The 26,515-nt window shown below is 43.2% G+C and overlaps 1 protein-coding gene across 1 annotated transcript; it reads left to right on the top strand.

Moving 5' to 3' along the window:
* Nucleotides 1-3,848: 3,848 nt before the first annotated feature.
* Nucleotides 3,849-19,928, top strand: OPN5 (opsin 5). The gene is made up of 7 exons (XM_083730701.1): nt 3,849-4,018; nt 7,473-7,625; nt 9,405-9,524; nt 10,837-11,007; nt 15,083-15,417; nt 18,165-18,409; nt 19,310-19,928. Exons 2-7 carry the CDS (start codon nt 7,496-7,498, stop codon nt 19,383-19,385), a joined length of 1,077 nt encoding a protein of 358 aa, XP_083586827.1. The 5' UTR covers nt 3,849-4,018; nt 7,473-7,495; the 3' UTR covers nt 19,386-19,928.
* Nucleotides 19,929-26,515: the final 6,587 nt, after the last annotated feature.

Here is a 26,515-nt window from a genome sequence, read left to right as displayed (position 1 = left end):
ATCACACCTCCCTGTCAACACAGTGCAAACTTTGCAGTTCACAGAGGATATTTACTCCATCTAATCCAATATTTAAGGAATTGCTGTGTGTCTCTGTGCCATGGTCCTTCTGGACCATGAAAAACAACCAGAAAGAGCTGAGAATGTGACCGTCTCCTACATGCAAAATGACTGCAAATCTCCATACTTCTTTAATAACTTTGCTCTTCAGGTCTCCAGTGTGTTCTCCTTTCATGAAATAGAACAACAAAAGTGCATAGCTTTTTACTCTGGATGAGTGCTGCGTCAAAGCATCTGACTTGCAAACCTAAACCTTCTGTAAAGTATCCAGCAAAGACCTTAAACTGGTTCATCATTGACCATCATGTTCCCAGAATAAACTCTGGGGAAATGAAAGGGGAAATAAGGCTAAATCTCTCAAACCACCCTTTCCCTCTGTTGCCTCCCTGTTATGCAATAAAATAAATGCCATTCAAGATATAGTGTGAATGCAGTGTTCAGTCTTATCCAATATGCTCTGTTGAATTGCAGTTTTGATTGTATTAGTTAATTTTATGTGATGTTGTGAACTTTATGTATTGCAACGTGTACTGGGGACTAGTATGGTGAAGAGTGTATTATAAATATACCATATACACTATATAAAATAAATACACTATGCTGGCTATCTATTACTTGCTTGTAAGTGCTGAACTATCAATTGTTACATAAAATAACTATCTGCTATTTTTCTAGCTCTTGTTTCCTGAGAGGCTGTATTATTAAAGAAATATTTGCACCCAAAGTTGCTTCTTGCCTACAGCTAATACCACAGCGTCATTAATGCGTATATGTGGGTAATGTTTTATTATGTTTTTATATATGTTGGAAGCTGCCCAGAGTGGCTGGGGCAACCCAGTCAGATGGGCAGGGTAGAAACAATAAGTTTATTATCATCATCTAAACCAATTACCATATATTAATGAATCAGATGTCTCTGCTTTTTTAAGATGCTGTCTAGCAGAGACATCACCTTGCCAACAAAGGTCCGTATAGTTAAAGCTATGGTTTTCCCAGTAGTGATGTATGGAAGTGAGAGCTGGACCATAAAGAAGGCTGATCGCCGAAGAATTGATGCTTTTGAATTATTGTGCTGGAGGAGACTCTTGAGAGTCCCATGAACTGCAAGAAGATCAAACCTCTCCATTCTGAAGGAAATCAGCCCTGAGTGGTCACTGGAAGGACAGATTGTGAAGCTGAGGCTCCAGTACTTTGGCCACCTCATGAGAAGAGAAGACTCCCTGGAAAAGACCCTGTTGTTGGGAAAGATGGAGGGCACAAGGAGAAGGGGATGACAGAGGACGAGATGGTTGGACAGTGTTCTCGAAGCTACAAACATGAGTCTGACCAAACTGCAGGAGGCAGTGGAAGACAGAAGTGCCTGGCGTGCTCTGGTCCATGGGGTCACGAAGAGTCGGACACGACTAAACGACTAAACAACAACAGCAACAAATGAATCAGAAAGTGACAGATGAGGCTTCTGTCTCTGAGTTTTAAAGAAGTCTGTAGTTCTGCCGTTCATCGTCTCCCAAACATAGTCTTGCAATAATGGTGCGAACTTTGCCAGTGCATGTGGACATTTTTCAAAAACATTTCATGCAAACTGCTTAACCATTCTGAATAATGTTATATAAATATGAAAAATAAATAAGTATTTCAGATATATGGAAGCGATGAATGCTCTCTCACCCTTTTGCCCCATTGAGTAATGGCTATTTGGTCTTCCCTCTATCTCTACAAGAAAAGATGCCTTTGTGCAGAGGTTGCTAAACTTTTTTTACCCAGAGAGCCGTATTGCCCTGCTGCAATCTCTTGGTGTGAGGCGTCAAACGTGAGCAGTGGTTTGTGCCCCAAAAGTGGGCATGGCTACCTGACAGTCTCTAACAGACAGAAATACATGCACACACTACATGCAGATGCACCCCACAAATGTTGGCACACACCTACAAATGTTCCCAGGTTTCCCAGAGGCCTCTGACTGGTCCCTGTGAGATGGGCCTTTGGTCTGATGAAGTTGGCAACGGAGGCTGCCCAATTAGGGCATTGTCCCACCAAGGGAAATGCCAAGCAATTATTTTTATAGTTTTCCCCAAATCTCAAAACCACATTTTTTATTGCCCCCTCCATACTAAAGTCCTTTCATTTGAACTCTGAGAGACTCCTGGGTTTTTCTGTCAATCTCCCACTCCCCAGCCAGTCAGCTCTCTGCACCACTCAGCCAGTCACCATGTAAGGCCCAAAAGACCTCAGCCATCTCTCTTCCAGGCAGGAACAAAAATGTGATAAATTTGTATTTTACTAGAGCTGCAGATTCCTTTGCCCTGTTTTGCTGGTTCCAGCCTCTTGTTGTCACAACAGCAATCCAGTCATCATGTACAAGGCCAGAAGGACTGCTGCTGCTGCTGCTGTGATGGAAGATGCCTTAGCTTGTTAAGCCAAGGAGGACACACATTTCTTTGGGGCCAGCAAATGGATGCTGCAAACCTGGCAATGCTGGATTTGCCAAGGAGCTGCATGTAAAGTCCAGTGTTTGCAGGCCGGAATATCCTCCACCTATCCCGCCACCAAATTCAAGTGGGTGGGTACAGAAATAAGTTTGGAGAGGGGCAGGATCAGCCTGCAGACCAGCAGGTCAAGGCTGGAGAGAGGGAGGTTTGGAAGAGAGATTTCTTACTCTCTCGTAGCTGAGATAAGCACAATGGTGATTGCTCCAAGCACATCAAAATTTGTGTAGATTTGTTCCCCACAAAAATGCTTCAGCTAGGCTAGAATAAATTGCAGGTGCTTAGCTTTGCAAATAAATGAATGTTTTACTCAAAGTGTTTCCAGAATTAACAGCAAACAAGTCTCCATCTGTTAGCAGTAAAATGAAGATGAAAAAGGTTCCAAATGACCACAATTATCTAGTATTATCTGGTGAAGGCAGTTGGGAGTTTGGTGGGGTCCCAGACTTCACAATCCATACTAAAGTTAAGAGATTGTTTTTAAGCATTTACATTCTTGGACAGTGGATTTTCAATGACAAAAATAAAATTACTTAGAGTACACAAGGACACATCTGTCTTCATTCTCTTTTTTCAATTCTGCCCCCTGAGTTTATCTTATCAGCAAAAGTAGACCTTCTTCATCCTCTTTAACCATCAATAAACTAAAAATACCCTACATGATGAACATCATTAGCTCAGGCACTTGCATTAATTAACTATGTTTGCAGAGCTTCTGTTTCTTTTATGGACACCAGATAACAGGAAAATTTTGTACTATAGACAAATCATCGGTGTTGCTTGTCACTGCTAAAGGGAGGCTCTTTCGGGCTATGTAAAATCCTCACCTTTTCAATTTGGTCTATGGAAATCTATGTGTTGTTTTGGTTATGTCTCTAAACAAGTAACCTCGGGCTTGAAAGGTGACAAGATCTGTGAAATGTTGGCTCCTGGAAAAAAAATAAGTCAAAAATAGACGATTCATTCAAACAAGATCTGCATGATCCTTCCAATAATTATTGAATTTGACATAGTAAAACTGCATCAGTTTTTGCAAATGAACAGCAGCTAGCAGCAAAAGAGAATACCAGTATTTATATGTGGAATTTCACCCCAGTCACAGTCAAAGTCCAGGACTGAAGCAGCATCCCCCCCAGCCTCTCTCTCTGCCTCTTGATCTCTCATTGGCTCCTCAGAGCTCTGACTGGGCAGGTCCCCAAGGGGAGGGGCTGCTCCAGACGGAGAAAGAGCTCCAGGCAGGTGCTCAAACGCCAGACTCTCAAGCCCCAGCATGCGGGAAGCGGGGAAGGCGGGTGGGATGGAGCAGCACATCCTGCCAGGCTGTGAGGAAGCCCTTTCCTCTTCTTGACTACCACTTGCCACATCTCCGCTGAAAAGAGCACAATTCGGCATAGACAGTAGTCAAGGAATTACTTCTGATCTGGAAACCAAGAGCAGAGCTTGGAGGGATGTACTGTGCAAATCTCAAGACACAGGTATTTCCGAATTCTTTTCTAACTTTTAAGAACATTTTTGCTCAAGGGTACATCTGAGGGTTCTGCACGTGTGCGTGTGTGTGTGTGTGTGAGAGAGAGAGAGAGAGAGAGAGAGAGAGAAATATGAGGTCATTTTAAGAATAACTTTTGTTGTCTGGGTAATGCCTTGCTCCACAAGAGAATACATAGTTGAAGGAGGGGCTTTTGTGCAGCTGCAATCTGTACAATACAGTGTGTCACATCTTTGGCGCTGCAAGAAAGCTTGCTGAGGAATCCTTGGCTTTTATTAATGCTCCTTTAGGCTTGCACAATGGAATCGGTGTTCCCCATTTACAAAGTTTGGGCATCATCCCATCAAATTTAGTTCCCATTGTTTTCAAGGAAATGTGATTTCAGTAAACGAGACTTAAGAAACTTGCATGGCACCTTTAAAACAAGAGACTGAGATTAAAATTGATTGGCTTATTTAATATAAAGATAATGTACTAATAGGGGGTTCAGATTGTTGCAGCTATCATGTCTAGAATCTTTTACTTGCCGATGTGCTATATTTATTTAAAGTACAAAAGATTTGGATTACAGCAGCATTAATCTGACAATAACACCTGCTCTTTTAGGGGTTTTCAAATGGCTTTAACTGAAAACCAGTTATCCATTTTACCTGTTGAAGAGCTTCACATACTCCCAAAAGAAGATGATGGTGCAAAAAAAAAAAAAAGGTCCTATTTTGTGCCCCTCTTTCAATTTTAAATGAACCAAAATGTTATTTTGTTGATCTCTCAGAAAAGGTAAGAATTCCAGGTGAAGATCCACAGTACAATCGGAATGCTAGCAGCAGCATTTCAAGTTAATAAGAGCTACTCTGGTATTCCCTTTTCTTCCTTCCTTTTCAGGCAATAATTTAGGCAGGAGGCAACTTGAATAATATATGACAATAAAGAAAGTGAAGGAGGTGCTTTAGTTTAGTTTATAAGCTTTTAGTGTGAGGGTTGTGACCATTCAGTTGTGTCTAATTATGGGGTGGATCCTATTCATGTCACAACCACTATTTTTCTTTGTCTTTTTACACTTTAACAGGAGAAAGAGAGAGAATGAAAAAGGCAAATATGCATAACTAAAATATAAAAATTCCTGTATCTGGTGATGGGAGTTAAATGGGAATGGCAGGTCTGGAAAGGTTGACGAAGGCTCTCCTATTAGACACTGACAGCAATCTAGCACCGTGGTCCTCAACTCAACTCTTCCAAAGTTGTCCAATATGACTGTAAAACCACCCAAATCCTGTGGGGTGGAATTCATAAAATCATTACTTAAATCACAGAGCTAAATTGTTTTGAGCGAAAGGGAGTCCAAGGCTGGCCATCCACCCATTGAGTCCACTCTTTTCTCTCTCACATTTTTTCCGTATTGCATTCAAAGATAAGTTCATCCTGTCACTCTTTCTTGCTTGACCCACAGAAACCAGCAGAATCTGCCATTTGTTTGGTAGATACTGTATAAGAAAAGGTAAAAAACAAACAAACCCTAAACCTCCTGAGATGCTACAGGCATTTACCTTCTGCTGTCACGCTATATTTGTAAAATACTACATCTAAGCTTTTCACCATGCTTCCTGCCTTGCCCAACTTGGGGTGTGATATTTAAATATCTTTAATACAGGACCGGTAGATGCAGGGCAGAGTGTCGGGGAAGTTCTTTCCAAGCCTTCCTTGGCTCACATACCCCGCTGACACTCTTCTTTCCCTCCGTTCTGCTTGTTGCGTCTTCTCCTCCACCACAGAAAGCTCTTCAGGACTGGGACTTAGTGTTTTGTTTTTGCCTGCATTGCCCTTTCAAGTTCTTCAGGCAAATAAGGACACAGCTCAAAAGGGTGTACTGTGTTTTCAAAGAAAACTCAACAAAACCATTCTTAGTATAAAATAAAGAGTTCTAAAATAAGGTACTTTCTTGCATGTAAGTCTCCTAATATGGCCAGGTCATTGCATCTGCATAATAAAATCCATGGTTTCACAATTATAATTAATAATTATTTGATTATATCTTTGAGCTGGTGCTTCTCATGTTTTACCATCAACTTTAAGGGTCTGCCTGCCTCCACCCAAGTTGGAATATCGTTTCAGAGGAAGAACTATGAACCTATTTATTAAATGATTGAACATATAGACGAAATTCTGCTGGAAAGTTTTTTTATTTCTCTGTATGGAAACCCTTGGTAAATAGCAGAGAGAAGATTTCCTGGTGGAAAAGCACCACTTCCAGCCAGGGGGAAAGTCAAGCAGGTCTCCCCCCCCCCCATTTTGTTTCAGTGTCTCACTTAAAAAAATAAAAATCGCTCCCATCGAAGTGAATGGGAAGGAAAGCCACTTCAGGTCTTGCAACAGACATGACTAAGACCTGTTATTTTCAATAGGTCTACTCTGAGTAGTACATAGATTCAATTTCTTACCCTCCCTTCACCGTAAGGTCCCAGGATAGGTTACAGCAATCTAAAACGTTAAAATTTGTTGGATGCATTCCTTATACATTTGGGCAGCTATAGAATTGCACCCTAAATAAAAAAGATCTTTGATGGTGTTTCAGGGATTCCTTCCTTTTGGCACTCTCAAGGAATGTGGGCTGAGGCGCAACCTTCAGCCATCTGTCCTCAAACAAGTCCTCCATTCTGGTTCCAGTTAAGCCCCATGGAAGGCTTTCCAGAAGCCTAATGGTGTCCTGGGAGGGATGTTTGAGGTGTGGAAATCACAGCGCACAGGCAGGGAGGGCCATCCTTCTGCCTGCAGCTGCTGCTCTCAGTATAATTGCTACTACAGTGGTACCTCGGGTTAAGAACTTAATTCGTTCTGGAGGTCTGTTCTTAACCTGAAACTGTTCTTAACCTGAAGCACCACTTTAGCTAATGGGGCCTCCTGCTGCCGCCAGAGCACAATTTCTGTTCTCATCCTGAAGCCAAATTCTTAACCCGAGGTACTATTTCTGGGTTAGCAGAGTTTGTAACCTGAAGCATCTGTAACCTGAAGCGTCTGTAACCCGAGGTACCACTGCATTTACTTCCATATTATTAATTGTTAGGCTTGTTCACCCCAGCTGACCATTCCCCTGCCCAGCACATGAATAATTATAAGAATAAATTTTGCATTAAAATTGTTACGTGGTTACATCTTGTAAGTACCAGACCATTAACAGGGCAGTGCTTAGCATGCCTACTCAGAAGTAAGCCTCCACATTCAGTGATGCTTACACCCATGTAAGTGTGCATAGAAGTGCCCAGTTGGTGCAGCCAACACCATTTAATCAGTTTTAATCAAACACAAAATCAGAGGTGGCCATTTCACATTAAAAACTCCCATCAAATAGGAATAAGGTTTTGGTATTTCCCCATTTTTATAAATGAAAAGGTTTCTAGATTTGTAGCATTGTGCCAGGTATGCGCCATTAATATTATTCTACTTCTCAGGTACTAATTTCTATTTGACTGAAATGGACTCAAAACAAAATATCTCATCTGAAGATGGCTCTCTTCCTCCCTATGAGCAACATGAAGACCCCTTTGAATCAAAACTCTCAAAAGAAGCTGACATAGTTGCTGGATTTTATTTATTAATAATTGGTAAGATTCTCAAATTATTCCCGTGAATATACCGTATAGTACTATCTCTGGATGTCTGCAAAGGAACTAGATATATCCAAGTATCAACCATGAAAATAAAGTGTGGGTGGATAATATTAGTTTTGATTTCCATCGTGCCCTAATCCAATGGGGGGACCCCACCCCCTTTATCCCCCCTTTGGCAGCTTCATGATAGCCATTTTCCTGTTATTAGATGGTTATGGGGATTCCAAAATGTATTGCGAATGCAAACTTCATAAGCCATTCATCTGTTAAAATTTGGCCTCAAGGTGGCTCACATTATGTCAAATCAACAACAATAAATATAACAGAACACATATTGGGGAAAATTACAAATAATCATAACAGGTAGAATTCACCATTGGGGGGGAGGCACTTCTGCTTGTGCAACAAAGCTTTGCGTACTTTTCCTCTCCCTACAGCCCCCTTTGCACCTCCCAAATCTGCCCTAGAGCGTCTGCCCAACCCTCTGGAGCGGATGTTGAGCTGCCCAGAGGGATGCAGGGGGAGGAAGAGGAGAAGGAAACCTTGCCATGCAAGCCAAAGTCTGCCATCTAGTCCAACCCCCTGCAATGCCATCTTGTGCCCAACGTAGAGTCTGTGCTCTAGCAACCGATGCCAGTGGCCTCAGCCCTGTAGGAAGACATGCAAGGGTTTCAAGCCTTTGCTCAAATGGGAAAGCCCTGATCCACAAGAGGCCCTCCTATGGAAAGGGGCATGTGTGGCGGAAGAAGTTTATGCTCCTGGCCCGCCAAGGCTCGAGGGGCTGCCAGGTCAGAAGCAAGCAGCTGCGTCTTTGTTGGGCTTCCCGATTTTCCAGAACCTTGAGCACAAGTAGTGAAGCGAAGAGAAAGGAAGGGCTTCTTAGCCTCGGGGCCGCCATCCCCGTCCCGGGACGCCCCAAGACCTGAGTGAGTAGCGCTAAACTCTCCGAAAAATAAAGACAATGGGGACGAGCACCAGGCTATATAAAAACTTTAAAACAGAAAGCTGAATCAGGAGATCCGCCATAACTCGTCAGTTCAAACTGCAATTTAAATTACCTTGCAGCAATTACACTACAATAAGACTGAAGACATTTCATCAGAATCTAGAGAGCCGAGACGGAAAAATTCTTTATTACAACTTACACTGTGCATAAAGACAAAGGAACGGTAGCAAGAGGGGGGAGGGAAACCAGGCGGAAACCCCCCCCCCATATCAGAATTAAAGGCAGAAAAACAGAAAATATCCTTAAAAATAAAGCATCGGGAGAAAGAAGCGCGGCGTGGAGGGACGAAGCAGGAAAGCGAAGGATCCCATGAAGGGCGGAGGCAGCGGGGGCAGAAGATACGGCTGAGTTGGTCGTGCGGAGGAGCAGAGGAGGATCAAGAGAGCGAAGGGGAAAGAGGGGGGAAACAGGAGAGAACAATGGCTGGAGACCAGCAGCGAGCAAAAGTGAAGAAAAATGGGATTTTTAGACATGCGCAGATTGATGTGACATCTGATGTGGCCTTTGGAGCCCATAGTGTGATGATGGTGAAGAAGCTTCATTTTGTTGCGCCATGGGATGAATCTTGTGGCAAAAGAATGTCAAGGGAACATCAATGGCTGAGCTCTCCAGCTCTTTATACTAGTCTTGTTCATTTCAAGAATCTCACAGTTTGTTTTCATTGCTGTGTATGCAATTGGAGCAGAAATTATTTCAGTTCTGGGGGAAATATTTTGAAGTTTCTTTTGAGTACACCGACACCATTTTTGTTTGATTTTTCATTACAGGGATTATGTCCACTTTAGGCAATGGATATGTCCTTTATATGTCTACACAACGGAAAAAGAAGCTGAGGCCTGCGGAAATAATGACTGTCAATCTAGCAGTGTGTGACCTGGGTATTTCAGGTAATTTAACTTGAGCGGAGCTGAGAATGAAAATATTACCATAGTTCCTGTTCCTATGGACAGGCGTGGACTCTACATGGTTTTCACATTCAGATTTCAGTTGGCATCATTTCTGCCTTGAGTAATGATTATAGAAAATCATTAGCAGCATTCAAAGGCCCAAATGTTTAGCACTTCCACAGGTTACTTGGTCTAACATATAAGTGATCAACATTGTTAAATTGATTACTTAAACATGACAGCTTTGTTTTCTTTTTAGCCTTATAATCATTTATTATTTTAAGAAACACTGAAAATTGTGTGTGTGTGAGAGAGAGAGGAGAGAGTGAGTGTGTGTGTGTGTGTGTGTGTGTGTGAGAGAGAGAGAGAGAGAGAGAGAGAGAAATTCACAAACAGCAGAAATGAGGAATCCTGCAAATTTAGATGTTCTTACCAAAATCTGCTGTGCTTCCTTGAACCCACTGTACATATTCACTCTGATAGCTACAGTGTGTGTTCTCATGACATCATTCTGCGACATTTTTCATTTTAAAAAATTCCAGTTCTGAAGAAATGTAGCCTTATTTTAACAAGAATAATGAAATAATTTATATCACTTAAGTTACATTAATATTCAGGTGACTTATTGAAATCACATAATTCACACTTTCAAAACAAAAACAGCAGCTAGAACTGCCATGGTTCATATTTGAAGGCAAATTTGTTCCAGCAAAGCAGTATTAGGAATATCATGGGAAGATAAAATTATCTTAAAATAAAATAAGCAACTTTCCCACCTCCAGCTCCTCCCTGCATCGCAGTTCTTTCACGAAGACTTCTCTCAGTCTCCATGACCATGCCTGGGCTGCCTTCCATTGCCCCTGCTCCCCCCTGAATTCTCCATTGTCCATATGGAGCCTTGCATCCTGCGAGGGATAAATAAAAATTTATTGGTAATGATATGAGATACCACCTTGTACCTGGAACCCCATCTTGGTCAAATGTGTTTTGGAAATTAAAATGTTTAGAATTCAAGCGTGAGAGTCTGAAATTACGTAATAGCTGAATGTCAGCAAAACATTCTAGCTTACTAATCTCTACCTGAGAATGAATAATTATCCAAGTGTTGTTGGTTTTGGTTGTTGTTCTTCTCAGTAATTTATTTGCATAAAAGGCAGATCTGTTTATACTCTGCGAATCCTGCCATGCCATTCTGTTTTTGAATATGCTGTTTTGCGCTGCTTGAAAAGTTTGCTTTCGCGCATCTCCTTCTTGAAATGCTGCTTTGAGGGCGGCCGTGCAAGATCACTCAACGCTGCGCTTTCCTTTCTAGTGCTGGGAAAGCCTTTCAGCATCATTGCCTTTTTCTCCCATCGATGGATTTTTGGTTGGAGTGCCTGCCGCTGGTATGGATGGGCAGGTTTCTTTTTTGGCATCGGAAGTCTTATTACCATGACAGCAGTCAGCCTGGACAGATATTTCAAGATCTGCTACTTATCGTATGGTAAGTGGCCGGGTGGGCTGGGGAGGATTAATGCCCCTCCTTTATTTTGGAAACTAGAGAGTAAATTTCTCTTTCCATCAATTTAAGCGGCAAACTTTTCTTCAGAGGAATGCCATCCAAGAATTGTGTCCTTGTAAATGAGCAAGAATTAATAAAAATCCCTTTGTGCTCATAAAATTGATGTAGAAAACATCAGGAGGTCTAAAGTCATTTGAATAGTCAGATGGTTAGTTAAACATAACTGTAGTGTTATAATTACTTTAGAATTAGAATTTTGAGTGACTGCTATGAGTTGGATAAGATGGGTAGAAATTAAAAAGCAGACGAGAAATCCAAAACTATACAGTTAGGCATAATAAACTAGAAAAGATTTCTTAAATCTTAGATTTAAAAAGTTTTTAGAAAATATCTGGCCAACAATATCACAGACTCAGATAAAACACAATCCAGATCTATTTCCACCCACGTGAAATACGGAAAGGGCCAAACACTGCTACTCATCTCACTGCTGGTCCAGATCCTGATTTGGATGCAATGCAACTGATTTAAAAGAATATTTAAAAGGGTTCCAGTTACAGATAGGTAGCCGTGTTGGTCTGCCATAGTCAAAACAAAAAAAATTCCTTCCAGTAGCACCTTAAAGACCAACTAAGTTAGTTCTTGGTATGAGCTTTCGTGTGCATGCACACTTCTTCAGATAGACAGTGTATCTGAAGAAGTGTGCATGCACACGAAAGCTCATACCAAGAACTAACTTAGTTGGTCTTTAAGGTGCTACTGGAAGGAATTTTTTTTTTTATTTAAAAGGGTGTGAAGGCAATGTTACCTGAAGGCGACAGACAGATCACAGAGATCGGAAATCTATAGAGCCCATGTCTGAGCTCCTCTCTAGCTGAAAAGCAATGGGATAGCTGTGCCCTGACTCACCTTAACCCTCCAGTTTAAGAAGGCAGATTTCCTAAGCTCTGAAAAGAAGAGGAAGCAAAAGGGGCAAAACCTGAGAGGCCACATTTAGCTTACAGTATAATGTTATGCCCCCTTTGATTAACTCAGAGAAGCTATGAACTATGCCATGCAGGGCACTCAAGATGGACAGGTCATAGTGGAGAGTTTTGACCAAATGTGATCCACCTGGAGGAGGAACCGGCAAGCCACTCCAGTATCCCTGCCAAGAAAACTCCATGGACAAAGGCAACAGGCATATAAAAGTTTTGATGCTGGAAGATGAGCCCCTCAGGTCGGAAGGTGTCCAACATGCTACTGAGGAAGAGCGGAGGACAAGTACAAGTAGATTCAGAGCTGATGAAGCGGCTGGGCCAAAGCCGAAAGGACGCTCAGTTGCGGATATGCCTGGAAGCGAAAGGAAAGTCCAATGCTGTACAGAAAAATATTGCATAGGAACCTGGAATGTAAGAACCATGAACCTGGGTAAGTTGGATGTGGTCAAAAATGAGATGGCAAGAATAAATATTGACATCCTGGGCATCAGTGAACTAAAATGGATGGGAATGGGCGAATTCAGTTCGGACGACCATCATATCTACTACTGTGGGCAAGAATCCCGTAAAAGAAATGGAGTGGCGAAAGCTGTACTGGGATGCAATCTCAAAAATGATAGAATGATCTTGATACGAATCCAAGGCAAACCTTTTAACATCACAGTAACCCAAGTTTATGCACCAACTACTGGTGCTGAAGAAACTGAAATTGACCAATTCTATCAAGACTTACAACACCTTAGAGATATGACACCAAAGAAGGATGTTTTTCTTATTATAGGGGATTGGAATGCTAAAGTAGGGAGTCAAGAGATAAAAGGAACAACTGGCAAGTTTGGCCTTGGAGTTCAAAACGAAGCAGGGCAAAGGCTAATAGAGTTCTGTCAAGAGAACAAGCTGGTCATCACAAACACGCTTTTCCAATAACACAAGAGACGACTCTACACATGGATATCACCAGATGGGCAGCATCGAAATCAGACTGATTATATTCTCTGCAGCCAAAGATGGAGAAGCTCTATACAGTCAGCAAAAACAAGACCTGGAGCTGACTCCAGCAAAATTCAAGCTTAAACTGAAGAAAGTAGGAAAAACCACTGGGCCGGTAAGATACCATCTAAATCAAATCCCTTATGAATACACAGTGGAAGTGAGGAACAGGTTTAAGGATTTAGATTTGCTGGACAGAGTACCTGAAGAACTATGGATGGAGGCTTGCAACATTATACAGGAGTTAGCAACGAAAACCATCCCATTCCATGTATGGAAGTGAGAGCTGGACCATAAAGAAGGCTGATCGCCGAAGAATCGATGCTTTTGAATTCTGGTGCTGGAGGAGACTCTTGAGAATCCCATGGACTGCAAGAAGATCAAACCTATCCATTCTTAAGGAAATCAGCCCTGAGTGCTCACTGTAAGGACAGATTCTGAAGCTGAGACTCCAATACTTTGGCCACCTCATGAGAAGAGAAGTGTGATGGCCTGGGAATTGGATTCAGAGGCTGAACCTGAGGAACCCCAGCCTGCACTGGAGTCCCCGCCTCCAGGGTTGGCTGAGCCAGGGCTGGGGCTTGAACCTGAAGGGCCCTCCCTCCTCAGGAGTAGACACCAGTTGAATCCACTCTGGCTCCGGAGGTGATCGGGGACCCATTGCCTGCAGGTGCTCCACTATCAGCCATGTCAGGGGAAGGTGAGAGTGCCTCTGGGTCCAGTAACCCTCCAGCCTCTCCTGAGCTGCAGAGGCTCAGGGCACAGAGGCGGAGGGAACTAAGTTCTCGCAGGAGGAGTGCTCGCCTTAAGGCCAGGAGAGGCGAGTCACCTGTGGGCCGGGACCGCCCTAGGCCTCAGAGGAGATAAAGGCCAGTCAGCCCAGTCCCAGGTTGCGGGAGCAACATCGTTAGTAACCTGTTCCTGCTGGCACCCTGTCCTGCTCTTCCAGAGTTCCTGACCACGCCCGGCTCCTGGCCTTGGACCCCGCTTCGCCCTTGACAGACAGCCTCCATACTCTCGACCCAGGACCGGACTCAGACCACGCCGCATGGTAACCCCCCCCCCCGGGACCAGCACAAGAAGACTCCCTGGAAAAGACCCTGATGTTGGGAAAGATGGAGGGCACAAGGAGAAGGGGACAACAGAGGATGAGATGGTGGGACAGTGTTCTCGAAGCTACCAGCATGAGTTTGACCAAACTGCGGGAGGCAGTGGAAGACAGGAGTGCCTGGCGTGCTCTGGTCCAGGGGGTCACGAAGAGTTGGACACGACCAAACGACTAAACAACATAATGTCATGCAGATTCCCTGTAAAGTGCAAGTATGCAAAGAGTAGCAATTCCACAATAGATGCGGAAGGAGCCTAATGTGTGGGGGTTGTGATCTTGCGCCCCTGGCAGAACCATCCAGATTGCGCCCCCCAGAGACGGACAAATTAGCTCTTTTTTCTGCCTCTCCTCCAACCGCCCTCTCCATCCATTCAATTCCTCACACACTTCAGTTGCTCACACACTAATCAATATGTTTATTTATAGATGTATTTATGGACATATTTTAGCCAATTTTCTGCACGCGCCCCTTCCCTGCCTAGCGGGGGCCCTCCTCACCCCCCCTAGCTACAGCCCTGTGTTTTCATGGGGTCACTGCCATATGAGGAGGGCACCAAGATCAATGGGAAGGGCCCGTAGAATTATGCCAAACCTCCATGGTTGGTAATTTAAACATTCTCCCAGGGACTTTTAAAAGGTCTGATAAATTGGATTACTTACATGTGTACATGTACAGTGGTACCTCGGGTTAAGTACTTAATTCGTTCCGGAGGTCCGTTCTTAACCTGAAACTGTTCTTAACCTGAAGCACCACTTTAGCTAATGGGGCCTCCCGCTGCTGCTGCGTTGCCAGAGCACAATTTCTGTTCTCATCCTGAAGCAAACTTCTTAACCTGAAGCACTATTTCTGGGTTAGCAGAGTCTGTAACCTGAAGCGTATCTAACCTGAAGCATATGTAACCCGAGGTAACACTGTATATTTATTGCATAGGCATGTTTTTAGCATTTACTTAGCAATAATACATTTATTCTTTTCTAGGTACTTGGCTAAAGAGATGCCACGCCTTTATCTGCTTGGGAATAATCTGGTCTTATGCTACGTTTTGGGCAACAATACCATTTGCTGGCTTGGGAAATTATGCTCCAGAACCATTTGGGACCTCGTGCACCCTGGACTGGTGGCTAGCTCAAGGTTCTGTGGCTGGACAGGCTTTTATTATGAATATCCTTTTCTTCTGTCTCTTATTCCCAACTGCAGTGATCATGTTTTCCTATATTAAAATAATAGCAAAGGTCAAGTCATCCACAAAAGAAGTAGCTCATTATGACACCAGGATTCAAAAAACCCATGTGCTGGAAATGAAGTTAACTAAGGTGGGTACAGGACTCCCAGCGGTTTTTGGAAGTCATCTGCTTGGACTGAAGGATAAAAGCTCAATCAAACTTTTGCTTGCTCACCCAGAGAGCATAGGCATATTTTTGTGCGCTGTTATGTTCAAATCACAGTTTTGTATCCATCTAAATCATGCGGATGGTGCTGTGGGTTAAACCACAGAGCCTAGGACTTGCCGATCAGAAGGTCGGCGGTTCGAATCCCTGTGACAGGGTGAGCTCCCATTGCTCGATCCCTGCTCCTGCCAACCTAGCAGTTCGAAAGCACAAAGTGCAAGTAGATAAATAGGTACCACTCCGGCAGGAAGGTAAACAGTGCTTCCGCGCACTGCTCTGGTTCGCCAGAAGCGGCTTAGTCATGCTGGCCACATGACCAAGCTGTACGCCGGCTCCCTTGGCCAATAAAGCAAGATGAACACTGCAACCCCAGAGTCGTCCACGACTGGACCTAATGGTCAGGGGTCCCTTTACCTTTACCTAAATCACACACAGAAAAGAAGTCACTCGACTTGGGCTAGCCATGTCCATGGATTTCAGAGGGCCTTCTCCAAGCATGACTGGTGGATTATTCACCATCCATGGGGTGAACGGTATGTTTCCCTCCCATCCGTACCCCATAGAGGGTGATGGGTGGATCGGAAAATATCACACAATCTGCCACCTGCATGCGATTTGCCTGCCTATTATTGGAGCACCATGGAAGAAGACAGAGGCTGTTGCAGTATTGTATGAATTAGTCCTAACCTTCAGTGGAGTCCTTCCATTCTAATTTTTGCCACTGTTTTATATATATATATATATATATATATATATATATATATATGCAGGTTTTGGTGTCCTCGGGTGTCTTCCCGTGTAAAAGTTGGGGTGTCTAGGCGACGTTTCGACGAGGTCTCACTCGTCATCTTCAGGCTGGTGCTTTCGGCTTCTTGTTACTGGAACAGAGCGGGATCTCAATGTTTGAGTTCCTATAAATACTGTAGAGGGGGTGTGGTGTCTAGCCTCCAATGTTCTGGGCAGAGAGGAAGTTCCCAGGCTAGTGTGCCTTTTCTTCTTTTGTTCCTTAATTACTTGAGAGATACCTTGAGTGATTTCTTGAGTGATATCCTGAGTACCACTTAGGTGGGTCATTAGGTGTGGATTAGTTGCTAAAGTCTTTGTGTCTTGACCTCTTGAACTTTGTGAAGAGTTTTCCTGAGAAGATGGCTGTATTGCACTTAGTTGTGCTTTGGCTTGGCTTCGTGTATAGGGGCGAGCTGTGGTTTTGTGGCTTGTGTCAGCCAGATCTGTGTAGGGATTGCAGGGGGGTGCAGCATCCGGAGGTGCCACCATGGATTGGCTACTGGATGGTGTCAGTAATTCATCTGTGGAGAGGGTCTGGGTTTGGGTCTGGTGTGGTTGATTGGTGTTGGCGTTCTGTGTGCCTCTGGATCTGGTGTCAGTTTTTGTGGGGAGGGCTAATTTCTTTCCATGAAAGAAACAGGACACGAAATTAATTTTGCAGATTCCAAATTGCTCTTTAACACGGAACATCACCACAAGAGAATAATCATGGAAGCCATCGAGATAGAGAAACACCCTCACAACATGAACAAGCGTGACGACACATCCCGCTTGCCAGACATCTGGAAATTAGCCCTCCCCACAAAAACTGACACCAGATCCAGAGGCACACAGAACGCCAACACCAATCAACCACACCAGACCCAAACCCAGACCCTCTCCACAGATGAATTACTGACACCATCCAGTAGCCAATCCATGGTGGCACCTCCGGATGCTGCACCCCCCTGCAATCCCTACACAGATCTGGCTGACACAAGCCACAAAACCACAGCTCGCCCCTATACACGAAGCCAAGCCAAAGCACAACTAAGTGCAATACAGCCATCTTCTCAGGAAAACTCTTCACAAAGTTCAAGAGGTCAAGACACAAAGACTTTAGCAACTAATCCACACCTAATGACCCACCTAAGTGGTACTCAGGATATCACTCAAGAAATCACTCAAGGTATCTCTCAAGTAATTAAGGAACAAAAGAAGAAAAGGCACACTAGCCTGGGAACTTCCTCTCTGCCCAGAACATTGGAGGCTAGACACCACACCCCCTCTACAGTATTTATAGGAACTCAAACATTGAGATCCCGCTCTGTTCCAGTAACAAGAAGCCGAAAGCACCAGCCTGAAGATGACGAGTGAGACCTCGTCGAAACGTCGCCTAGACACCCCAACTTTTACACGGGAAGACACCCGAGGACACCAAAACCTGCATTCCTGTACCCGTGAAAATCTACGAAAGCATATATATATATATATATATATATATATATAATCTTATTCTTAACCTTAAGCATAGATAAAACAAAAAAATTTCCTTCCAGTAGCACCTTAAAGACCAACTAAGTTAGTTCTTGGTATGAGCTTTCGTGTGCATGCACACTTCTTCAGATACACAGAAGAATAGATGTTTAAGCATAGATTTTTGCTAAAAGCATAGATGTTTGCTAAAAGAATGTCTGTGTTATACCAAGTGGAAATAGATCTGAATATAAATGTCAAAACTTAAATAAATGTGTTCTGCTTTTCTCAATGTGAAAAAAACCAAAATCTGCTTGCTTCACAGTATCTGCCTTTTGTTATACAGCTCACAATGTACAGTATATTCATATGTCTATTATACTAAGTGGGGTTTTGTCCTCATCATTTCATGAAATGAATCTTCTCACCAGGTGGCGATGTTGATCTGTGCAGGATTCCTAATTGCCTGGATCCCCTATGCGGTTGTCTCCGTCTGGTCAGCGTTCGGAAGGCCAAATTCAGTTCCCATCAAAGTTTCTGTGATCCCAACCTTACTTGCAAAGTCTGCCGCTATGTACAACCCTGTCATTTACCAAGTCATTGACTGCAAATCTGCCTGTTGCCGGCCATGTCCTCTCAAGCCACTGCAGAAGAAAACCTCCTTAAAGAGATCCCAGTATGTTTTTCAGAAGTGGCCAATTTCTGCATGCTGTTGTCAGAGTACTGGTGTGAGTTTGGGGGGGTCAGTCTGTTTGAAACCTGAGTCCCTTCTAGATTACGGGGTCCTGGATCCAGTAGGGATTGTATATATGTGGGAATAACCCAAATAGCATAAATACGCTACAGTCTTCACCGCTCCTCCTTCCAAGGAAGGCAAAGGCCTAGGACCCCTGGAATCTCTCACTGCTCGGAGACTGGGGTGGCATGAAACAGTACTTTTCCAAAGATGTGTAGGACTTGAGGGATTGAAATCCATTTCTGAAAATACATGGGGATGTAACATGACAACAATATGAGCCAGGGGACCAAACTTGAAGTGATGGAAGGTCCAATAATTCATATATTGAGAGTGAGGATTAGCATTTAAGGAATGCAGACATACACCCCCCCCAACATATTCCTTCCTCCACCCCAAGCACTATTCATCCAGCTGAATATACTTCTGGTATCAGGATCAGTGGAGGAGTAAAAGTGCTTAACAACAACAACAAAAGCTGTAGAAAGTACGTTAATCTTATGGGCAGGAGGGTTTTGTATTCCGCATTAATTTTTTACCCAATTCTGTTCGAGTTCTGTGTTTTAACATAGGGAAATGCTGTATTTACACGAGATACTCCTGTATTTTAGTTGTTTTAACATTTATTCAGATTTTAGGTGTCTCAAGATAGCAGTTTTGTGGGCCATTTGATAAATACACACTCATTTTCCTTGATTGTACTCAGATATTACTTGGGATTCAGTTGTGCAATCTAAAGAGGGAGGAAAAGTCTGGGTGAACACCTTATTTATTATTTAACATTAATCAAGATTAATATGACATCAAGGTCATATGACATTATTTTATTTCTTCCCATAGGCCATATACAATATCTGCAGATAACAATTCTGAAGTAATTAATGAAACTCAACTGGACAGCGAAGAAACTCTGTAAACAGTAATTTTAACCTACCAAGCAACTCTTTTCTTAATTGCTTCCTTTACAACGTTTAACTTTAATTTAGCTCTATTTTGCTGTGTTTTTATTTGCATGCATTTTTCCATGCCAAGTGAAAGATCCCCCCCCCAAAAAAAATAATTGTTTTGTTTGTGTATGTTATAAGAATGTAAACACAAGCTTCATTCCTGCAAAGTGCTTGCCATTGACAAGGTTGACATCTGCTCTGCTTTCATTCATTAAAATATATCCACTCTGGTCAGCAACAGCCATACATAAGCAGCAGACTTCATTGGGCAAATGACTGAAGGTCAACCCCCGCAGAAAGATTGTTTACGATGTGTGTTTCTTATTGAGTTGAAAATTGTTAAACAGAATTGCAAGAGTAATGGGTGTCTCTCCATGGGGGCTGTTTGCTCACTCCCACTTCCTGGGCATCCGGTTGCTCCCACCAGTAATTTGTGTTGCTGTGCACACATGACATCAGCCACAGTTCACTTCTAACTGGTAGTTCCTTGAGAAATATTGTGGTTTTATGTGTCCTACCACCTTTGATCCCATTTGAAAAGGGCATCTATGTTCCCTCTTCACCCACTGACGTGAACAGAACATGAGATTAGAGACACAGCAAAGGGGGGGAAGGTCCAACTTCACTGTGTTTTAAGCTGGTGGTGTGTACATAGTCATAGTCTTAATTTGCTGTAGAAAATATATAGTACCTATATAATACCTATGAAAATGTACTTGCAGAACAATAAGAAAATTGCAATGCAACATTTTCAAGATATGAGTAGAAGTAGTGATTCAAAATTTGTTGTTGTGTGGCTCTTCCCATGCCTTCTGCAGCAAGTACTTTTCTCTAGTCCAGGAAAGAGGTCTCACTGTGCACTAAAGTGCTGCTGATGGGATGGCCATTTAGTCCCTTGGAGCTTCTGGGCTGTGCGCCATGCAAGCGGGGCAGCACATCAGAAAGGGGGCTGGATTGAGGGCTAAGGAGCCATCCTTTCAGAGTTCCTTCTCAAAACCACATCCCACTTTAGATCTGGAGCAATATTGATTGCCTCCTGCTCTAGGTACGTAGATTGCTGAGACTGCAGCACCATGTATGAATGATTTATTGCCGCGAGGCAGATAGTGTGAAAATGGTGTTATTAGATGGCTTTCTTTTAAAAGGTAACATGTTAAAGCAAGGGACGCGAGTGGCGCTGTGGGTTAAACCAAAGAGCCTAGGGCTTGCCGATCAGAAGGTCGCGGTTCAAATCCCTGCGATGGGTGTGAGCGCCCGTTGCTTGGTCCCTGCTCCAGTGTGGTGTCCCATAGCCAGTGTGGTGTAGTGGTTAAGAGCGGTAGTCTCGTAATCTGGTGAACCGGGCTCGTGTTTCCGCTCCTCTACATGCAGCTGCTGTGTGACCTTGGGCTAGTCACACTTCTCTGAAGTCTCTCAGCCCCACTCACCTCACAGAGTGTTTGTTGGGGAGGAAGGTAAAGGAGATTGTGAGCCGCTTTGAGACTCCTTAGCGTAGTGATAAAGCGGGATATCAAATCCAAACTCTTCTTCTTCTTCTCCTGCCAACCTAGCAGTTTGAAAGCACAACAAAGTGCAAGTAGATAAATAGCTACTGCTCCGGCAGGAAGGTAAATGGCGTTTCTGTGTCCTGCTCTGGTTTGCCAGAAGCAGCTTAGTCATTCTGGCCACATGACCTGGAAGCTGTAAGCCGGCTCCCTCGGCCAGTAAAGCGAGATGCGCGCCACAACCCCAGAGTCGGTCACGACTGGATCTAATGGTCAGGGGTACTTTTACCTTTACCTTTACTACAGATATGGGAAGGTTCTTTTATTACCATCTTTGCCAAAACTTTCATTTGAGAAAACAGGTCCTCAAAGAAATTAGAACACGTTTGACGAATGTTTTCTTTGACGTTTCTTTGATGTTCCCATGAATATCTGCGCTAAGCAGTGAAAGGTTAGCAAAATTTAAGATACCCTTTCTTCTTCTTCTTCTTCTTCTTCTTCTTCTTCTGCTGCTGCTGCTGCTGCTGCTGCCACATCTGGCCTGTCCTCCTCTGTCGGGCAGCACCAACCCCCCGCCCCCATCACTGGTCCCCTCTCCTGGGTCACTCCTGGTCATAGATGAGTTATGATATGTTGCATTTGTTTAACAGAACCGCATAAGAAATAAAAAGTAACACATTTTGTTATTTTTATAGAAGTTTAATTAAAAATCAGTTTTCTCTTTTGATACAAAATTACACAAGCTGGTAAATTTTGGCAAGATACTGAGAATAGTGCCCTCCCCCAGAAGATAAACATAACAAAACTTCAGAATAATTGAGAGCATTCATCAGGTTATCATCGCCCAATCTACACTTCTAATATAAAATGCATATTAGTCACCACCCTACGAATAACTGCATATAGGACAATACTAATAATCTGGATTCCTTGACAATTTTCAGTGAGCCAAACAGCTGATGGTTACAACAAAATAATAAAGCTGTATAAGGAATCCTAATACAATGAACCCTGTAAAATAATGTAAATATGTGCCGATTAGCATAGTTAATCAACACTATAACTCATACGGCCCATTCTGTAATTTTGTACTGGAGTATGTGCTGGTATGTTATGTTGTGCTATAATGTGAAGAGCATGCAAATTGGTGAAATACAACCTTCACACAAATATTGGATCCGGTGGGCTCTCTTTCAGTCCCTAAAATGGTCTGGGGGACTTCAATGCACTGCAGGTTCTTATGGAACCTGCGGCTCTCCCCTCCAAATCTCACGTAATGAATGCAAGAAGTTTTTGATGGATCAAGTGTATTACAATACACTTAAATGCTCCATGAAACAGATGGCAATATTGAAGCTTACAGTAGTATCTCCCATTAACTGGACTGAATGCTAATTGCTATCTTTGATAAACACACAATATTTTGCATCTCCTCAAATTCAGCACCACACAACCGCCCCCAAGACCAGCACTTCCCCAGTGCAGATGGTGGAGTTTATGGCTTGGTTGTGATGGCAGCTCTGCAAATGGCAAGGAATGCAAAAGGCATATGACTTCCTTAAGCAACTTAGAAAGGGCTTCCCAGGATCACAGTTTCGTTGGTAAAAGCCTGGCATTAAATAAAAGTCTGAGGAAGTTTAAATCTCTACTTTGTTTCTGTAAAATGAACAACAGCACTGAAATAACAACATGGAATGTAAAGTTTGCATTTCATTTTGCATAGCATATTTGATACTCTCTTGTTAAGAACAGAGTGAGGATTAAATGAACGTTTCTCATTCGTCTGCCGTCCTCAAGAGAAAGAAGGGAAGGCAGCCGAAGCACCACATCCAACACCCAGCCAGGTTTGCCCTCTAGCACAGCTCTCTTTCTCCAGGCTTTTAAGTGGGTGATTTCTGTCCCACTGGAAACAATGGGAGGATCTCTTCTCAATCCAAGATCAAGTTTAGGAAACAACAGAAGGAAAGCTCCTTCCGCTAGGTCTCTGGGTTGGCAGGGGATGGAGGAATGAGAAGGTGCTGAATCCCTCAGGTCCAAGCTTTGTTGTGATGCTCCAACAGTTTCAACCTATAGGTTCAACCTATAGTTGTTCCCTAAATGAGAAATATGGCCTTCACCTCAGCTTCCTTTCAACTGATGGAAAATCATATGAATTGTCACAAAGAGTCGGACACGACTAAACGACTAAACAACAACAATAGCAACAAAATAACATATACATTGAAATATGTCTGAAGGTTGTAGTTATGTGGCGGGATTTTTAGGATCTTATTTTTTTGTAGAAGACACTGCTGCACATTCCATGTCAATAAATATTTTTAAGTCTCTCAGCAGGACTAAGACCCAGGAGACCAGGGTTCAAATCCCCACTGAGCCATGAAACTCACACAGGTTGACCCTGGGCTAGTCATAATCTCTTAACCCAAACCTATCTCACAGGATTAATATGAAGATAAACTGGGGAAGAGGTGAATCATGTTCACCACCTTGAGGTTCTGAAAGAATAATTGGATGTAAACAGTTGGGCCTACTCTGAGTAAAAGTTAGTTGGCTACAAATTTATGCAGATTATGCTAATGGGGGGCTTTAAAAAAATGCTGCCTTTGCATGTTCTTTTTTAAAAAAATGGAAGGTGGGGCTGATTGTTTCCAAACTCAGTGTCCTTTTTGTGCAAACCTCCAATCCAACAGAAACTATTATTCCCTATGATTATGAATTGATGGTAATAATAATTATCAGAATTTATCAGTGATGGTGGTTTTACAGCTGTATTGAATTTAACTCACAGCTATTAAAAACCTATCCCACAAACATATTAACCAACATATTAACAATGTCTTAGTTCTTTTATGTAATGGTCTTTCTTTCTTTCTCCCTCTCCCTCTCCCTCTCCCTCTCCCTCTCTTCAGTTGTGTTTTATTGTCCCTGAAGTTAACACTAGGGGAAACTACCATGGCCTTTCATGTTCCATCTACATCAGGAGAGAAAATGTATGATCATCCATCTCAAAAGGGCCGCCTCACATAAGTATTTCTGATATCACTGCTCAGTTTATATTGGAACCAGGAATTAGAAGCAACATGGAAAACGCCTCCAAGAGATGTAAATGTATTTGTAATTACCAGCCTTTCTCACAAGCCCTCAAGAGATTCCACCTCCCTTGTACAGAAGCTGATGGGAGATGTTGGTAGGAAGCATCAAGGAAGCTATCTCCCTCCCCCCCCCCCATCTCTCCCCTTAACTTCCCTCATCCTATTTCCCCCTCCATATATATATATATATATATATATATATATATATATATATATATTCAAGCAATGTGTAAATAGTCAGAAAGACCTGCAGGATGCTGAACACTTCTGAAATTCAGGTCACATTTCTATACCTAAATAATTCAGCCTTAAATGAATTTTTTAGGAACCTAAATTTAGCAATCCACTTTCCACAATCTTTGCGTCCAATGTGGAGTTTTCTTGTTGTTCAATGACATGGAAAGGCAGCACAAGAATTATTATGAGGGTCCAGTCCCCGTGAATGTGACTAACTGGGCCAGAGTGCTGGTGGCCACATCGCTGCCATCTGCTCCTCTGAGGCCGTTTCCTGATTTTGGAACATCAAATAGTGAAGTGAGTAGCTTCTCCCTCAACCTCGTGTAAGTCAACTTGAATGTGCTTCTTCCCCGCTTCCTGCAGCTCCCGACATTCTCTATTATTCTACATGGAGGTTGCCTTTGAACCCTTCAGACGCTCTGATACTTATTGGGACGGGGTGTTACTGTCCTTGATAACCTTAAACTGGAAAGGCAGCCTTCAAATAGAAAACTATCTCCCTGCCTCCTGTCTCTTATGCTACTTACTGGCACCAGTTTTAACTTCCAGTAGGACTTTGAGTTCCAGGTTTTGGAAGTGGGAGCCAACTAAGAAAACGTTCACTTTGGGTGGGGGGAGGGACCACTTGCTACTCACTAACATATCTGCCAATGCTGCTCAGTGCCATTTTCCCAGGCCAGGGCTTCTTTCTCACAGCCCATAGGGGCTGTACTGAATGTGATGCTGCATAGGCAATTTGATTTGGTTGCGTGCTGCTCTCACAGGGGCAAGAAAACCCGTGTAGAACAAACTCAAAGGCAATGATTTCTGGACTGCTCAATTGTGTAATCCTAGCCAAATAGGCCATGACCCGACTTGAGAGTCGCCTCCTGGACTAAAACTGCTTAGCTAGCCATCTTCCATATTTCCTGAACGTTTTCGTGCTGATTTGATGTTTGTGTGTGTGTGTTTCAAAATGTCTATTTGAGGGAGGAAAGAGTGCTGGTTCCAGGTTTCTTGGGGTCTCATTATTGCTGCCCCTATGCCAGCACATTCACTAGATCATATTGGTGGTAACAGTAGCTAGTGTTATTTTTCAAAGCTTCATGGCTTTAAAAAAGCCCCCAAACCTGTTTGGCTACCAAAACCAGCTTCCTGCACAAACCTTTTCATGAGTTATCATGTATCCATGTTCATATGTCCTTATGAAATGGTAGCTTCAGAAACAATGCCAAAGAATGGGCCACGTGAATCAATAAATGGCATTCAAGGATTTAGATACTAAAAGGGACAACACAGGCCCCAAATGATAGCTGAGTTGAATAATAATAATAATAATAATAATAATAATAATAATAATAATTTTTATTTATACCTCGCCCTCCCCAGCCAAGGCTGGGTTCAGAGCGGCTTACAAGCAATAATAAAAAGTTAAATGATTACAACTTAAAAACAAAAATTAAAAATACAACATTAAAATATTGAAACAATTAAAATATTAAAATGTAGCCTCATCGCAGGAGGAGAAGGAAAAGAAAAAAGAAAGAGAGGGAGGGAGGGAATCAAATTGGCTCCAAGCCAAAGGCCAGGCGGAACAACTCTGTCTTACAGGCCCTGCGGAAAGAAATCCGATCCTGCAGGGCCCTGGTCTCATGAGGCAGAGCGTTCCACCAGCCGGGGCCAGAGTTGAAAAGGCCCTGGCTCTGGTTGAAGCCAATCTAACTTCCTTAGGGCCTGGGACCTCTAGGGTGTTGCTATTTATGGACCTATGGGGCAGACCGGGAGAGGCGGTCTCGTAGGCACGAGGGTCCTAGGCCGTGAAGGGCTTTAAAGGTAAAAGCAGCACCTTAAATCTGACCCTGTACTCCACCGGGAGCCAGTGCAGTTTGAAAAGCACTGGGATTGAAATGCTCCCATGGCAGAGACCCCGTGAGGAGCCTCGCTGCAGCATTCTGCACCCTCTGGAGTTTCTGGGTCAGCTTCAAGGGCAGCCCCACGTAGAGCGAATTACAGTAGTCAAGCCTGGAGATGACCGTCGCATGGATCACTGTGGCCAGGTCAGGGCGGGAAAGGTAATACACACAGAGATACAAAATATATTTTACATACACATAGAAGAAACTATGGCAGTGCAGATGAAGTCCAAGAAACTGGTTGTGGATGAGCGTCCTGACCTGCCCTGCCATGTGGACACTCAGGCACACCCTAAGGCGGCATCATGAGAAAGGGGCCTCTTCCGCCCCACTTCCAAGGGCACCACGGATGTTGCTGCACAGCCAGGTGGAACCCAATCTGGCAAGCAAAACA

Source organism: Podarcis gaigeae (genome assembly GCF_964106915.1).
Source record: "Podarcis gaigeae genome assembly, chromosome: 3".
NCBI classification, from domain to species: Eukaryota; Metazoa; Chordata; class Lepidosauria; order Squamata; family Lacertidae; genus Podarcis; species Podarcis gaigeae.
Note: the sequence above shows the minus strand (reverse complement) of the source record. Positions and strands in the feature narration are given on the sequence as shown.

Excerpts from the sequence above, each read along its gene's own strand:
- OPN5 (XM_083730701.1), top strand. The coding sequence starts at position 7,496 with ATGGACTCAAAACAAAATATCTCATCTGAAGATGGCTCTCTTCCTCCC. Across the intron at positions 7,626-9,404 it reads ATTTTATTTATTAATAATTG|GGATTATGTCCACTTTAGGC; the intron begins GTAAGATTCTCA and ends TTTTCATTACAG. Across the intron at positions 15,418-18,164 it reads TGGAAATGAAGTTAACTAAG|GTGGCGATGTTGATCTGTGC; the intron begins GTGGGTACAGGA and ends TCTTCTCACCAG.